This window comes from Ursus arctos, unplaced genomic scaffold, assembly GCF_023065955.2.
Source record: "Ursus arctos isolate Adak ecotype North America unplaced genomic scaffold, UrsArc2.0 scaffold_6, whole genome shotgun sequence".
NCBI lineage: Eukaryota > Metazoa > Chordata > Mammalia > Carnivora > Ursidae > Ursus > Ursus arctos.
The window spans coordinates 49,603,519-49,618,387 of record NW_026623078.1 but is presented as its reverse complement, the minus strand read 5'-3'; the positions used below and the strand labels follow the sequence as shown (position 1 = coordinate 49,618,387).

Genomic DNA, 14,869 nt, shown 5'->3' with positions numbered 1-14,869 from the left:
CATTCCCCCTTCTGATTACCCCCCCTTTCTTTATCCCTTTCTTCCCCTACTGATCATCCTAGTTCTTATGTTCCATAGATGAGAGAAATCATATGATAGTTGTCTTTCTCTGCTTGACTTATTTCACTTAGCATTATCTCCTCCAGTGCTGTCCATGTTGTAGCAAATGTTGAGAACTCGTTCTTTCTGATAGCTGAGTAATATTCCATCGTATAATATTTACTCTAAAACCGTGTACAATTCAGTGAGTTTTTGGTAAAATCACAAAGTTACACAGCCCATCACCACTAATTCCAGAATATTTTCACTCTCCTGAAAAGATCCCCCACACCCTTAGCAGTCACTCCCCCTTCCTCCAGCCCCTGGCAGCCACTCATCCATCCACTTTCTATCTCTATAGATCTGCCCATTCTGTACATTTCATATAGTGGAATCATACACTATGTGGCCTTTGTGTCTGGTTTCTCTCACTGGGCATAACGTTTGTAAGGTTTACCCATGTTGTCAGGCCCTAAGATTTAAAATAAGCTGTAAAAGGTTAGGAAGGATTAGTTAATTCAATAATTTACTTCAACTGTCAAGTTCAGAGAATCTCTCTTAAACCTCTACTCTCTAAGATAAAGAGATCAGCTCATGCCAGGTATATGCTTACACTGAGATGTATACTGACATAACTAAGTCTCTATATGAAAACAGAACAACCAGGGTGCCTGGTTGGCTCAGTTGGTGGAGCACGTGACTCTTGATCTTGGGGTTGTGAGATCGAGCCCCACATTGGGTGTAGAGTTTACTTAAAAATAAAATCTTAAAAAAAAAAAAAGAAAGAAAAAGAAAAACCAATAAACAGCATTTACTTTTTTTGGTGTGATTATGTTCACTGAGAACCAAGATATGTGTCTAGACCACAAGGAGAATGAAATACAAGAAATTTATTTTTTTATTTTTTTAAATTTTTTTTTTGGTTCAAGATTTTTTTTTTTATTATTTATTTCAGAGAGAGAGGGAGAGAGAGCGAGCATGAGAGGGGTGAGGGTCAGAGGGAGAAGCAGACTCCTCGCTGAGCAGGGACCCGGACATGGGACTTGATCCCAGGACTTCGGCATCATGACCTGGGCCGAAGGCAGTCGCCCAACCAACTGAGCCACCCAGGTGCCCCATTTTACTCTTTTAAACAAATTTAATGAAAAACATGAACAATCTATAGATTTAATGCAATGCCTATCAAACTACAAACAGCATTTTTCATAGACCTAGAAAAAACAATCCTAAAATTTGTATGGAATCACAAAAGACCCCAAATGGCCAAAGCAATCTTGAAAAAGAAAAAGAAAAAGCTGGAGGCATCACAATTCCAGACTTCAAGTTATACTACATTGCTGTAGTGATCAAAATAGTATGATACTGGCACAACCATAGACACATAGATCAGTAGAACAGTACAGAAAACCCAGAAATGAACTCACAATTATATGCTCAATTAATCTTCAACAAAGCAGGAGAATATCCAATGGGAAGAAGACAATCTCTTCAACAAATGGTGCTGGGAAAACTGGACAGCAACATGTAGAAGAATGAAACCGAACCACAGTCCCACACCAAACCAAAAATAAACTCAAAATGGAGCAGGAGCTAAGCCTGACACCTGAAACCATAAAAATCCTTGAAGAGAACACAGGCAGTAATTTCTCTGTCATCGGCTGTAGCAACATTTTTCTAGATACATCTCCTGAGGCAAGGGAAACAGAAAAAATAAACTACTGGGACTACATCAAAATAAAAAGTTTCTGCACAGTGAAGGAAAACAACAACAAAACTAAAAGGCAACGTATGGAATGGGAGAAGATATTTGCAAATCGCATATGTGATAAAGAATTAGTATCCAAAATATGTAAGGAACTTACCAAACTAAACATCCAAAAAACAAATAATCCAATTAAAAAATGGGCAGCAGACATGAACAGACATTTCTCCAAAGACATCCAGATGGCCAACACACACCCATAAAAAGGTGCTCAACATCACTCATCATCAGGGAAATGCAAATCAAAACCACAATGAGGTATCACCTCACACCTGTCAGAATGGCTAAAAACAACAACGTAAGAACCAACAAGTGTTGGTAAGGATGTGGAGAAAAAGGAGCCCTCCTGCACTGTTGGTGGGAAGGCAAACTGGTGCAGCCACTGTGGAAAACAGTATGGAGGGTCTTCAAAAAGTTAAAAATAGAACTACCCCATGATCCGGTAATGGCACTACTGGGTATTTACCCCAAAAGTACAAAAACTAATTCAAAGGGATATATGCACACCGTGTTTATTGCAGCATTACCTCCAACAGCCAAATTATGGAAGCAGCCCAAGTGTCCATCGACTGATGAATGGATAAAGGTGTGGTATGTATATACAATGGAATGTTGTTCAATGAAAAAGAATGAGATCTTGCCATTTGCAACAACATGGATGGAGCCAGAAAGTATAATGTTAAGCAAAATAACTCGGCCCCAGAAAGACAAATACCATATTGATTTCACTCATATGTGGAAGTTAAGAAACAAAACAAATGAGCAAAGGAGGAAAAAAAAAGGAGAGACAAGCCAAGAAACAGACTATAGAGAACAAACTGATGGTTACCAGAGGGCAAGAGGGTGAGGGAATGGGTTAAATAGGTCATGGGGATTAAGGAGGACACTTGTAATGAGCACTGGGTGTTGTATGGAGGTGCTGAAACACTATATTGAACCCCTGAAACTAATATAATTACACTGTATGTTAAATATTGGAATTAAAATTAAAAAACTAGGGGCGCCTGGGTGGCACAGTGGTTAAGCGTCTGCCTTCGGCTCAGGGCGTGATCCCGGCGATCTGGGATTGAGCCTCACATCAGGCTCCTCTGCTATGAGCCTGCTTCTTCTTCTCCCACTCCCCCTGCTTGTGTTCCCTCTCTCGCTGGCTGCCTCTATCTCTGTCGAATAAATAAATAAAATCTTTAAAAAAAAAAAATAAATAAAATAAAATTTAAAAACTAGTAAAAAAATAAAAACACGTACTATCTATATACATATGAAAAATTTTGGAAACATTACTGATGGACACGGAAGATCTGTATTAACTGGAAAGTTGTAAGTTGTAATCAGATATTTTATTTTATTTACTTACTTAAGTTTTTAGAGAGCACGTGAGCAGGGGCGGGGGCAGGGGCAGGACAGAGAGAGACAGAATCTTAAGCAGGCTCCACATCCAGTGTGGAGCCAGACACAGAGCTCAATCTCACAACCCTGAGATCATGACCTGAGCCTAAATCAAGAGTGAGACGCTTAACCAACTCAGCCACCCGGGTGCCCCTGTAATCAGGTATTTTTAAAATGTTAAAATGTTTGTATCTCTATAAATTCACTAAAACTCATTGAATAGTACATTTAAAATGGGTAAGTTTATGGTATATAAATAATACCTCAATAACACCATTAAAAAAAAAAAAAGAAGTTTAACTAGACAAAATACCACATGTAAGGTATTATTTCCCCCTAGGTTAATAAGTACGTTTAACACCTGTAATTAACAAATATGCAACAGGACTTCCTGAGAACTGGACAAGTTGATGTTAAAGCATAAAAGAAAAAACGAATAGGCAAGACTAGTTAGAAGGTTTCTGAAACAGGAGGACCGCATCGGGCTGACCACGTATTACAGCATGTCTGCACTGGGGACTGGCACTGAGCATTCGTTCCCGCCTTCCAGCGCGTCTGCCCATTCTGCATAGACCAGAGAACTAAAATCTGAATTTTCCAGACTGTCTTGCAGCTGGGTGCTGGAAGGAGAAAGGTCTCCCCAGATACACGGAGACACATAAGGACAACTTTCCTCCAAGCAAACACCTTGGGCCCTGCCCATGGCCCATCTAGTCTAGTTTCGGCAATAATCCTGCCGAGTCAGCACACTGAAACCGCCCCCTCCAACTCCTTTCAATCTCATCATTTTGATACTTGATCTAATTCTCATCCCCCAGCCTCTGTAACTTGCCACGCTGGTTTGCCTTCAGCAAGAAGCCTGTTGAGTTGTCAGGCAAGAATCTCTCCAGCCTTGATGTTTGCTCTCAGTAATTTTCTATCCACTGACCCCCCCCCCACCTGCTCCGTGGCTAAACCACTTCACTCATCCTTGTTGGAGAGGGAATTGAGCTTGACCTCTTTCCCCTACTGCAAAATCCCGCTTGAGTAAAGTTTTCCTTACCATCTTTAACAAGTGTCTGAATAACTTTCTCAACGCAATAACACTAAAAAAGCAAGTCTCGGAAGGAGGTGTACTATGTGAATCTAGTCTATAAAGTTCAGCATGAAAATTAAACAACAGATCAATTAGTGATACAAATGTATGTGTACGTCTATAAAGAAAAGCAGAGGAATCGTCGAGAGTTCAGCAAATGGCTCTCTCTGAGATCAGAGGAAACAATATGCAATCAGGAAGGGACACAGGATTCTTTGGAAAATATGGTAAAATTCAACTTCTTAAAGTAAGTGGTGGGTTCACAACTACTTGCACCATTATTTGGTATTCTGTAAATACTGTTTTATACAGGGATGCCTGGGTGGCTCAGTCAGTTAAACATCTGCCTTCGACTCAGGTCATGATCCCAGCGCCCTGGGATTGAGCCCCATATCGGGCTCCCTGCTCAGCAGGGAGTCTGCTGCTCCCTCTCCCTGTCTCTCCCCCCTCCTTGTGTTGTCTCTCTCTCAAATGAATAAATTTTTTTTTAAATACTGTTTTATACCTATTCACTATTTAATAGAGATAACTCCACAAAAAATGAAAAACTATAAATTATTATTAATGAAAAAAAGCAAGGTGGATGTTCATTGTACATGAAACTTTTCTGAAAGGTGTGAATTTTTCCAAAATAAAGATCTGGAGAAAAAACAAGATCGTCACACTAAATCCCTACTAAATGGTAAATCACATCCTGACTTCAAACACATTAAAATGCTAACAGCAGCAACAGCAACAAAATTCATCATCAGAAAAGTTGGGTGCTTATTCTTCCTCCATCCCTCGCCAACGTGGCCCCTCAAACGAATCAAAGGAGTCTGTAGGCGGAGCACCTGGGTGGTTCCTTTGGGTAGGTTTCTGCTCAGGTCAGGATCTCAGGATTGTGGCATCCAGGCACTGGAGCCGAGCTCAGTGGGGAGTCTGCTTCCAGATTCTTTCTCTCCCTCTGCCCCTCCCCTGCTCGCTCACTCTCTCTAAAATAAATCTTTTTTTTAAAAAAGGGATCCGCAGGCTTAATGTATCTAATTTTATATTTTTTTAAGATTTTATTTATTTATTTGGTAGAGGGAGAGAGACCTCCTTCGGGTCTAGGGATACTCATTGCTGGCCTTGATTATCCATGTCACTTCATTATCCCTAGTGGTCTTCTTACATCTGTATCGTTGTAAAAAAAACTCCTTGACAATATTCATTGAATTATCTTTTTTAAAAAATAAGCAAGATGTAGAGAATGTGTAGAATATGCAACCTTTTTGAGCCATGTGATTTAAAAGATGATTACATAGACGGGAGCATGGGAGGCTGGATGCATGAAACTGAAGGGCCGGGATGGTTCCTCTGGCACCACTTCCCCCGCTGCCGCATAGGTATGTCTACTTCCTCAAGACTGTGGGGATCTTCACGCATAGTGGACAAGCTGTGCAGACTGCCTGCCAGGCTTGTGCGGGGGTATGTGAACAGACAGCAGGCAGGCAGCCTGGAGAGCAAGGAGAGCTCTCTCTCAGTGCCAAGACCCCTAAGGACAGCCCTAGCCGGTCATTCTTCACCCCCCCCATTTCTTAGATTTTAATTAATTTATTTATTAGTTAATTAATTAATTTAAGAGAGAGAACACAGATGGGGTGGGGGTTAGGGACAGAGGGAGAGGGAGAAAGAGAATCCCAAGCAGGCTACATGCCCAGTGCAGAGCCCAACTCAGGGCTCGATCCCACAACCCCAAGATCATGACTTAAGCCAAAACCAAGAGTCAGATGCTCAACCAACTGAGCCACCCAGGCACCCCATTCTTAAGATTTTTTTAATCAGGGGCACCTGAGTGGCGCAGTCGTTGAGCGTCTGCCTTCGGCTCAGGGCGTGATCCTGGCGTTGTGGGATCGAGCCCCACATCAGGCTCCTCTGCTATAAGCCTGTTTCTTCCTCTCCCACTCCCCCTGCTTGTGTTCCCTCTCTCGCTGGCTGTCTCTCTGTCAAATAAATAAATAAAATCTTAAAAAAAAAAAAAGATTTTTTAATCAAAACTTTCAAACATACAGAAAAGCACAGTGAATCACCATCACCCTTTGGCTTGTACTGTTCCATCTCTGATCACTCCGTTTTTGTCCATTCTAACCACTGGTGGAAATCTTTTTGGCTATTATGAATAAAGCTACTATGACCATTTTTTTTTTTCACTATGACCATTTTTATACGTGGCTTATGACAGACACAAGCATTCATTTCTGTAAGGTCCATATCTAGGAGCGGAACTGTAGGGTCATAGGGTAGATGTACACTTAGCGTTTGTTTTCCCAAAGTGGTTGTACGGTTTACACTCCCAGGAGCAATCTGGGAGTTCCAGTTGTTCCACATCTTTATCAGCAGGTGGCTTCATCAGTTCAGTTAATGTTGGCCATTTCGGAGGGGTGCAGTGATTCAATACTGTGCCTGTAATTTGCGTTTTCTTTACAACTAATCATGTGGAGAATATTTTCGTATGTTTATTGGTCATACGGATTTTTTAAAAAGATTTTTATTTATTCATGAGAGACAGAAAGAGAGAGGCAAAAGCAGGCTCCCCACTGAGCAGGGAGCCGGATGCAGGGCTCCATCCCAGGACCCTGGGATCATGACCCGAGCCTAAGGCAGACGCTTAACCGGATGAGCCACCCAGGCATCCCATGCGTATCTTTTTTGTGAAGTGTGTGTTTTTCTCTCATTACTTTCACCCAGAACCATTTACTGAAAAGATCATCCTTTCTCCCATAAATGTAGTGGTGTCTTTATCCTAAATTAGGTGGCCATATATGGTAACCACCCATTCTTGATGATTTTTCTGTACCCTTCCTTCCTTAGGCCAAGTGTGTCTACTTGGTAAATAAAACTAAGTTTGACCGGAAAGACACATCTGCTGCAAAATTAATCAGAAATTAATTTGAATGACCTGCTGTTTGGCACCATGCACAGCACTGACACTTCCTGTCACAATTCTTTGCCAATTCATTAAAACTGCCACCAAGTCTACTTCTACTCAAAGTAAGTTATGAGTGTACAATGCAATATGCCATACATACATGCTTTTCAATCATTATCCTTTGGTCCTCTAAGTCAATACACTGAACTATTTTTTTCATTAACTTTTTATTCTGAAATCATTTTAGACATATAGGAAAGTTACAAGAACAGTAGAAAGTTCAGGTATATGCTTCATCCTGCTTCCCCTAATAGTAATCATTTATCATCAAAACCAGGAAATTAACACTTACGTAATACTATTAATTAAACTACAAAACTTGTGTGAATTTCACTTGTCTCCCCCTTATTGTCCTTTTTCTGTTCCAGAATCCAATCCAGTATCTCATACTATGTTTAGCTGTGTCTCTTTAGTTTCCTCCGATCTATGACAGTTCCTCATTCTTTTCTAGTACATTCAATTGGGGGGGAGGGTGTAACATAAAAATATGTATTCACGTATAAATTTTAAAGATGTATTATCACTAATGTTTTTCCATTATATAAAATATATATGAAAATACAAATGTGAAAGGACTGAATTTTTTTTAAGAGAAATCCTCATTTTTTCTTTCTTTGTTCCAGTGGATTCTCCCTTATGCCTCATTGTGATGTAAATAATACATCTTCTACCGGATCATTTTAAGAAAATACCATATGGAAAAGTGAAACACATTCCTGCTCTGTCCTTCTGGATAAAATCTGCAGATGGCCACCACCATTCCAAAAAGATACCAACTTCAAATTGCTATTTAAAGCAATTGATTGTACCCATTTCAAGGATTATTTAATTCTATCCATTTGTGAGTTAAATATAGAAACGCTGTCAAACACAATGAACTTTGACCTACAAATTTGTTTTAAAAAGGAGATCAGGGGCACCTGGGTGGCTCAGTGAGTTAAGCATCTGACTCTTGATCTCAGCTCAGGTCTTAATTTCAGGGTTGTGAGTTCAAGCCCCTCATTGGGCTCCCTACTTTAAAAAGGGGGAGGTGGCACTTGGGTGGCTCAGTCAGTTAAGCATCTGACTTCAGCTCAGGTCATGATCCCAGGGAGTCTCAGCCAAGAGTCTGCTTCTCCCTCTCCCTCTGCCTCTCCCCCCTGCTCATGCTCCCTCTTGAGCGAGTGCACGCATGCTCTCTCTCTCAAATGAATAAATTAATCTTTTTTAAAAAAGGAGATCAAAGCATGTGAAAAGGAAATGTAAGCGAAAAGAAGTTAAAAAAAGACTCACTCAAGGGAATATCAACTCTTCCGTACCTTTTTATAACATGTGATTTAAATGACTGATAGACAGTCCTAACCGTAATTACACACTCTTCATTCATTCCTTTCAAATATAGGAGATATGAGAGAAACCTCAAATGCACTGGAATTAATATCCAGGACATTAGAGAACAATTACTATTTTAAACTCAAGTACCAGCAAGCCTTTGAAGTCAGCTAAATTAAGCCTATACTGTCAGAGAGACTCATTACCCAGCTTAATCTCTGGCAATTAGAACAAGGCATATAGTGTTACTATCTGATTCAGAGAGAACTATAGCTGTATCATTTAAAACAACTTCTTCTAACCTCAATTACCTTAGAAATGGAATCCCGCTACTGGACACAGTGAAAGATAATTTGTTTTTAAATGCCAATCAAACATTGTATCTATAGCTTACATAGTCTTTTAGCTCAGGGAGAGAAAGGCAGAGATATTACTTCAATATTAATAGAACTCATTATCCTTTCTGGAAGAATCCATAAGTGTAACAGGGTTATTCAAAATCGAGAGAAGGAGTGATGTTATAGCAGAAGTCCCATCTCTGTCTGACAAAGTCCCACAGCCCAGGAGAATATATTGTCCTGACTGTTTAGTACATATTACAAAGCTATGGTGGTGGAAGGTGACAGACAGAAAGCGTCCCCTGGGGGCACGTAGGTGGCTCAGTAGGTTGGGCATCCAACTCTTGGCTTTGGCTCAGGTCATGATCACAGGGCCAGGAGATTGAGCCCCGCGTTGGGCTCCATGCTCAGCACAGAGTCTGCTTGTCTCTTTCCCTCTGCCCCTCCCCCCAACTCATTCTCTCTCTTCCTCTCCCTCCCTCTCTAAAATACATAAATAAATCTTTAATTAAAAAAAAGAAGAAGAAGAAGAAGAAAAGAAAGCATCTCCTGGTTTTCTGTTTATTTCACCATCAAGTGCTCTCAGGCTCTTATTCTGACCTCTACTGTTGGGGCTCCTACAGGGCTCAATCTGGGACCCCTTTCCTTTTCCCTTCACTATGTCCTTAACATAAATACCATTTTTAGGCTGATGTCCTCAAATTTACATCAGCCCAGACATCTGGGTTCTGGGTTACAGAGTCACATACCCAACCACCTTTCTAATCTCTCCACTTTAAGACAGCTTGTTTAGCTGGAACATACCTAAATAAGGATGGTTAGTAAAACAGGAAAATATACTGAGCACTACGATGGGCCAGACCCCATTCTAAGCGTTTTTCATGTACTAACTGATTTAATCACCACGACAACCCCATGAGGCAGATATTATGATCACCCTTGCCTCTCAGTGGGAGAATGGAAGGCACACGAAGAAGTAACCAGCTCCATGCTCACACACTGAATACATGGCTTGGTCAGGATTCAAAGTAAGGTCTTCTGCTTCAGAGCCTAGACTCCTAAGGATCTCGGTGAGTCACTTAAAGCAAAGTCGAGCTGCCTCCCCCAGGTGTGCTCTCATCTCCCGACCCCAGACTCTCGCCCCCCTGAGGATTGGTCTTTTTGTTCATGCTGGAAAGCAGGGATCATCTGATTCCTCCCCTTCCTTCCTCACCCACACTAACAAAGTCTATCAGTCCTACTCTTCCCCATCCTCAGTGCAGCCTGGATCACAGGGAAACACCCCCAAACTAGTCTCCGGGCTTCTGTGCTCACAGATCAGTCTCCTAAATGCATCTTCCACTCAGTGACGAAAGGGAGCACCACAAAACACACATCCGTGCATAACCACTGAACAGCGATTTTCTCACCCTGAGAATAGAACCCACAAGCCTCACAGTCTTCCAAATGTTCCTGGTCTATCCCTAAAACTGCATCTTGAGTCACTGTCTCCCCACCTTACTCATTTTGCCCCCATTTTTTTTTTAAATGCATTTACAGTTCTCCAAAGCCAATGAGAATTAAATTTGCATGATCTTTTGTTTGGGATTATGCACAACACTGCCCCTTTCAGTCAGTGTGGACACAGCGTGACTGTAATTATAAAATGTTCAGGTGTCCATGATCTTAGAGCTGGGGTGCCTCAGCTCCTTCTGGCCTATCCCACATCCACATTCCTGTGTACGTTTCTACTTATTGGAAAAAGACCCAAGTCTACCAAATAATAAGCAACAGAGTTTCTGGAACAGAGAATGATCATCTCCTACAAGAAAGGTAAATGCAGAAACACAGAAGACACAATGAGATAGATATGTGTGAACCTTTTGACCTTGCTTCCGGCCATTTACTCCCCATCCTCTCAAAAAGGCCAAAAGGCCCAGAGTAAAAAGATTATGACAAAGCAATAATTTAAAAAATTGGAAGGTTACTGTAAGGTGGAAAAAAAAAAAAACAACAGAGATCTCATTTAGACTCCGGCACTCAGAACAGAGGCAGAGCACGTGCGGCACATTAGTATTTGTTGATCTGATTTGCAATGATGGAAAGGGAAGTATTCGTTCAAATGCGCCCGTGAATCAATATTTGGAATTCAACAGGAAAAACTGGCAGCAGGATTCCCTGCCCTTGAAAAACACCAGAAGGGGGCGCCTGGGTGGTGCAGTGGTTAAGCGTCTGCCTTTGGCTCAGGGCGAGATCCTGGCGTTATGGGATCGAGCCCCACATCAGGCTCCTCCGCTATGAGCCTGCTTCTTCCTCTCCCACTCCCCCTGCTTGTGTTCCCTCTCTCGCTGGATGTCTCTCTCCGTCAAATTAATAAATAAAATCTTGAAAGAAGAGAAAAGAAAAGAAAAGAGAAAAGAAAAACACCAGAAGATCTATATCTGCTATCTGATGTACTTACTGGCATCATCCATGAACTCGAAGTCGCCTCCTAGCTCAGAACTTGAAAAGTGGTACTGGTCTGGGTCAGCCAGGGCACTCAACAGAATCAGCAGCACCACAGCATTGATGATCTGCAACAAGAAAGAAAAAAATCTAAGTACCCCCACGACTTGGTCCTTATAATAGGAACTTGAACTGACCATATGGAATTTTTTTTTTAAAGATTTTATTTATTTATTTGACAGAGATAGAGACAGCCAGCGAGAGAGGGAACACAAGCAGGGGGAGTGGGAGAGGAAGAAGCAGGCTCATAGCGGAAGAGCCTGATGTGGGGCTCGATCCCATAACGCCGGGATCACGCCCTGAGCCGAAGGCAGACCCTTAACCGCTGTGCCACCCAGGTGCCCCTGACCGTATGGAATTTAACTTCAACAGAGGCTCCTGCTGTTCCACACTAAGCCACCCCCCCCCAGGGGGCCTGCGAACATTCCCAAGGTTTTGGAGGCAGCCAGGGGCTCGTGGCCTGGTCGTGGGAGACAGGCAGATTTCACCTCCCGCCGCCTAGGGGCGGAAACCCTAAAGCAGTGAGCAACCCGCTGGCACAGACACACAGCAGCCCTGATGCCCAAGGTGGGAAAAACACACCAACTCTCCAGTTAGCGGATGCACTCTGATAAGCAGGATGCACTCTGATAAGCAACCACGAGCCTTGGCAGGTGATCAAACATTTTCACAGCATCAGGCAATCTGAGCTTTGAGACCAGCTAGGAACAGAGTCAGAGAATGAATGCAAAGCCACGGCAGCCAGGATCGAACTTGCCGTTGTAGCACAGGTGAGCCCCTTTCCAACCCAGGCCCACGTCTCTGCCTTCCAATACTGCAGAATACACATCCCTCGGGTACTTCAAACTTAGCTCGTCTAAACAGAAATCACCTTCCCTCACCATCACCCATCTCTGCTCTTTTTACGTTCTCTATCTTAAAAAAAAAAAAATAGCATCACCATTAATAATTAAAAGTGGAAAACACTCAGGCACTTGTAAGTGGAGTCTCTTGCTTAAGCCATCCAATAACCTAGCGAACTCGGCACTAAATTATCGCCACGTCATAGACGAGAACACTGAGGCTTGGGGGTGATGAACATGACATAAGATGATGCAGCTAACAATCTGCAGAAATGGGATCTGAATCCAAGTTTAATTCCCAAACCCAACCTCTTAGCTTCCTGTTGATATTTGAAACCTGATTATCTTTGGGCTCACCATCTCTCTTATCCCCACATCCGACCAACTGAGAAATTCTGGCTGTTCTTCTCGTGCATTTCTATTTCCTTTGTTCTTCCTAACTGTCCTTGCTGCATGCCACGCACGTGTACCAGCCGTAGCAGGGCTGGCGGGGCGAGCGTGGGGAGAGCTTAGGTGAAGCTCCAGATGAGAATGGGTTTTTTTCTTTTTCTCCTTTTTGTGTGTTTTACTCTGGTCAAAATGCGAGGAGAAAGTGAATAACCATGAAGATTATATAGAGGAAATTCTTTTACAGCAGTAACTAAAGGCATATCCTACAATAAAATTCGTATTTGGTACACCTGTTTACAGAAGAGGTTCAAAGGGAGTGTCAGGTGGCTTGTTCCACAAAACATCTACTCCAGAATTCATTTTCTTTTTAAAACGTTTATTTATTTATTTGTTTGTTTGTTTGTTTATTTGAGAGAGCGAGCGAGCAAAAGAGAGCGAGCGGTGTGGGGCAGGGGGAAGACCAGAGGGAGAGGGACAAGCGGACTCTGTGCTGAGCATGGAGCCCCACATGGGGCTTGATCCCAGGACCCTGAGATCATGACCCGAGCCGAAATCACGAGTCAGACGCTCAACCAACTGGGCCACTGAGGCACCCCAGAATTCACTTTTCTTTTTTCTTTTTTCTTTTTTTAAGATTTTATTTATTTATTTGACAGAGACAGCCAGTGAGAGATGGAACACAAGCAGGGGGAGTGGGAGAGGAAGAAGCAGGCTCCCAGCGGAGGAGCCTGATGTGGGGCTCGATCCCAGAACACTGGGATCACACCATGAGCCGAAGGCAGACGCTTAACGACTGTGCCACCCAGGTGCCCCCAGAATTCACTTTTCAATGGCAATCCGAAGCAGCTGTTTTAGGAGTAGTGTAGGATTTGGAATAATTATTTTTCTTCCTCTTTTTTCCAAATTGTCTCATATAGTCTGACTGCTTTTTGGAAAAAAATTGTAATAATGAGAATGAATAGCAATTTCACAGAGTATACACACACGTAATACGTATGTAAAACTATAGACATGTGTGTATATATATATATGTACAAACGTACATATATATAAAGCTAATAAAAGTACCACAAACATGTGGTTAAAATTTTTTTTAAGATACGAAAGGGTACACACTGAAGTCAGTCCCATCCTGTTGCTATCCCCCAATCAGCGTCTCCACCATGGTTATTAAAACCACTAGTTTCTTGTTTCTCTTCAGAGTTACGAGAAACTTCATAGCATGTTTAAAGAGAGTGTGGTTAGCCAAACTCTATTTGAAGAAAGCTTTTCAGAACACATCTGAAGCTTAAAGGAAGGTATGAATTAGTTCCATAACTGGCCTGTGATGTTTGGCAAACATGCACTTTGATACATGCCGTCCAGTTTTCTTGGCATTTCATTCCCTCCATACTCTTGCCTTTGCAAAGACAGCCCAAGGATTATGGACTGAAAGAAGATCAGATGGAACCACCTGAGAATGTGTTTTTTGAAAATGTAAGGCACCACAAAGACAGCATATTCACTGTTATCGTAACGGGTCATTTTTAAGGTTGCAAAGGGAAGACATAGATCTGGGACTCACGGGCAAAGCTTTAACGAGGGGAGGGGGGAGGAGGCAGGCAGTGCGTCCGGTTAAGGAAATGCAGGACACAAGTTTAGGGATCCCGTAGGGCTATCGTTACAGAGCTTGGCTTTTATTTTAAGCATAACGAGAAGCCAATGAAGAGTATTAAGAAAGGGAAGAATGTGGGGGCGCCCGGGTGGCACAGCGGTTAAGCGTCTGCCTTCGGCTCAGGGCGTGATCCCAGCGTTATGGGATCGAGCCCCACATCAGGCTCCTCCACTATGAGCCTGCTTCTTCCTCTCCCACTCCTCCTGCTTGTGTTCCCTCTCTCGCTGGCTGTCTCTCTGTCGAATAAATAAATAAAATCTTAAATAAATAAATAAATAAATAATTAAATTAAATTTTAAAAAAAGGAAGAATGTGATCTGATTGGGGCTCGAATGAATAGATCAAGCAGAACATCTAGAAGGGTGACTGGCATATGACGGCCACTCAAGTTAGCTCACTTACCTCTCCCCACCTCAACAGGAACCACACAGAAGCTCGCGGCTGGCTGGGAACACCACCTGGCTACCAGATCTAAGCCAGTGCTATGCTGTTGCTTTCCTGGCCTTTTGGTTCTGATGCATCTGTCAACTCTTTGTTTTGTCTTTTTTCTGATTTCAGATTTTATTACAAATTTACAGTAATCAAAACAGCGGACCACTGGCATAAAACAGACACGTGGACCAATGGAACAGAATTGA

General features: G+C 42.3%; 1 protein-coding gene across 1 annotated transcript in view; it reads right to left on the bottom strand.

Moving 5' to 3' along the window:
- LAPTM4B (lysosomal protein transmembrane 4 beta) overlaps window positions 1–14,869 on the bottom strand; it is a 71,327-nt gene that overhangs the window by 34,800 nt on the left and 21,658 nt on the right. Inside the window, exon 2 of the mRNA XM_026495675.4 lies at window positions 11,302–11,413. Coding sequence (XP_026351460.1) covers window positions 11,302–11,413 — 112 coding nt within the window. The remainder of the gene's footprint in view (window positions 1–11,301; window positions 11,414–14,869) is intronic.